We start from the raw sequence: 1,518 nt of genomic DNA, 5'->3' as shown, positions 1-1,518 counted from the left end.
TGTCTGTGTGGTTTTTTTTAAAAATGTTTTTACAGCGCCTCTGGAGAACCAGTTTAGCAGGGTGGTGCAGTATATGAACTCAAACCCAGAGACTTTAGAAGGTGAACACTCACTGTTTAATCCAATATTTAATATTTGTCAAGTTAATACTGTAAAATAACTGAGTCTATAATTAAAATACAGTTTTTACCTTTAATTTAACATAGAATTTTGTGTAATTTGTCTTTTTAATGTTTAATTAAAGATATTTACACTGTAAAACCAATTAAATATAGGTGAACAATGCTATAATACAAATAATCAGACTTAAATTTACAGCAGAGTGCTATTATCATATCATATCATTTCATTAACCTATTTTAAAAGTTGTAGAACTGTAATAAAAGTAATTATTGGTGTTTTCACTGATTTAAAACTGTATTTTACCAATGCTTATAGACTGGTAAAACTGCCATAATTATATAAGATGTCAATTCACAAACAAATCCATGTAAAATAACACATTTTTTACTGTTATTTGTCACTAATTTTATGTAATTTTAGAAATGTATTAAGTTTTTTTTTTTGGTTAAACAGTTAATATAGATTACGGAAATGCAAATGTATTTTAACTATAACGTCATGTGAAAAAAGTTGATTATTAATACTATTATTTTAAAATTTATTTAAAAAAATACTGAAAAAATTTGTAAAAACCTGTAAACTTGTTAAAGGAAAGAAAACTGTAAATTAATATTGTTTTTGTCTCTGTCACAGAGCTGATGACCGATAACTACGCATTGCTGGAAGGAGACATTGTGCTGTCAGTGAGTAGAACTAACTCCTTACTTTATTTTAATGGTTTTAAAATGTGAGTTTAAGTATTATTGGACATAGTTTGAGGACAGATTCAATGACAAGAGTTTCAGACACTTTGATATGGGTTAATCTCCAAAAACATTAGATCCTACATTTCCCATAATGCCCTACCATACCATCTACCCTCTCTTGTCAGAAAGCAACTTAACTGATCGGTACAGGAAATCATACAATAAATGTGCCTTTTAGATGTTAAACTCTAAGTTGAAAGTAGCTATAATCAATATTTTAATGGATCCAATGATAAATGTGATGGGAAGCTTTACTGTTTTGTTGTTTTTCAGAGTAAAAGCTGTAAAATCCAACTGTACACTCTCTAAACTCAGAATAAAATGTTTTTATGAGACAGAATGTGCTCAAAAATGTAAATGCTTAATCTCAATAACCATTATTTGCTCTGTGCTCCAATCACAGTGGAGCAATCCTCAGTCAACTTCCTCCTTTCCTCTAACTAGAAATGTTACGTGCTAAGCTAATCTATGTTGAAAAGACAAACACAATTTGTAGATGCTTACAGGATAGAACTTGTTAAAATTGTTCCCCTATTTAATAATTTATGCCAAAGTAAATTAATTTCTTTGTATTTTTATATTAAAATCCAATCATTGTCTTCCTAAATGTGATTTTGAATGAACTAGCATGAACTAACTGATTTCAACC

At 28.8% G+C, this 1,518-nt stretch overlaps 2 protein-coding genes across 3 annotated transcripts in view; both read left to right on the top strand.

Moving 5' to 3' along the window:
• Positions 1-1,518, top strand: part of uvssa (UV-stimulated scaffold protein A) — a 55,145-nt gene that overhangs the window by 24,678 nt on the left and 28,949 nt on the right. The window lies entirely within an intron of this gene.
• LOC118333605 (astacin-like metalloprotease toxin 1) overlaps positions 1-1,518 on the top strand; it is a 2,489-nt gene that overhangs the window by 400 nt on the left and 571 nt on the right. Inside the window, exons 3-4 of the mRNA XM_035669322.1 lie at positions 36-101; positions 757-806. Of these exons, the coding sequence (XP_035525215.1) occupies positions 36-101; positions 757-806 (116 nt within the window). The remainder of the gene's footprint in view (positions 1-35; positions 102-756; positions 807-1,518) is intronic.

The sequence above is a fragment of the Morone saxatilis genome, unplaced genomic scaffold (genome assembly GCF_004916995.1).
Source record: "Morone saxatilis isolate NCDOM2014 unplaced genomic scaffold, NCSU_SB_2.0 Contig22, whole genome shotgun sequence".
NCBI classification, from domain to species: domain Eukaryota; kingdom Metazoa; phylum Chordata; class Actinopteri; family Moronidae; genus Morone; species Morone saxatilis.
This window is presented reverse-complemented; position numbering and strand designations above follow the sequence as displayed.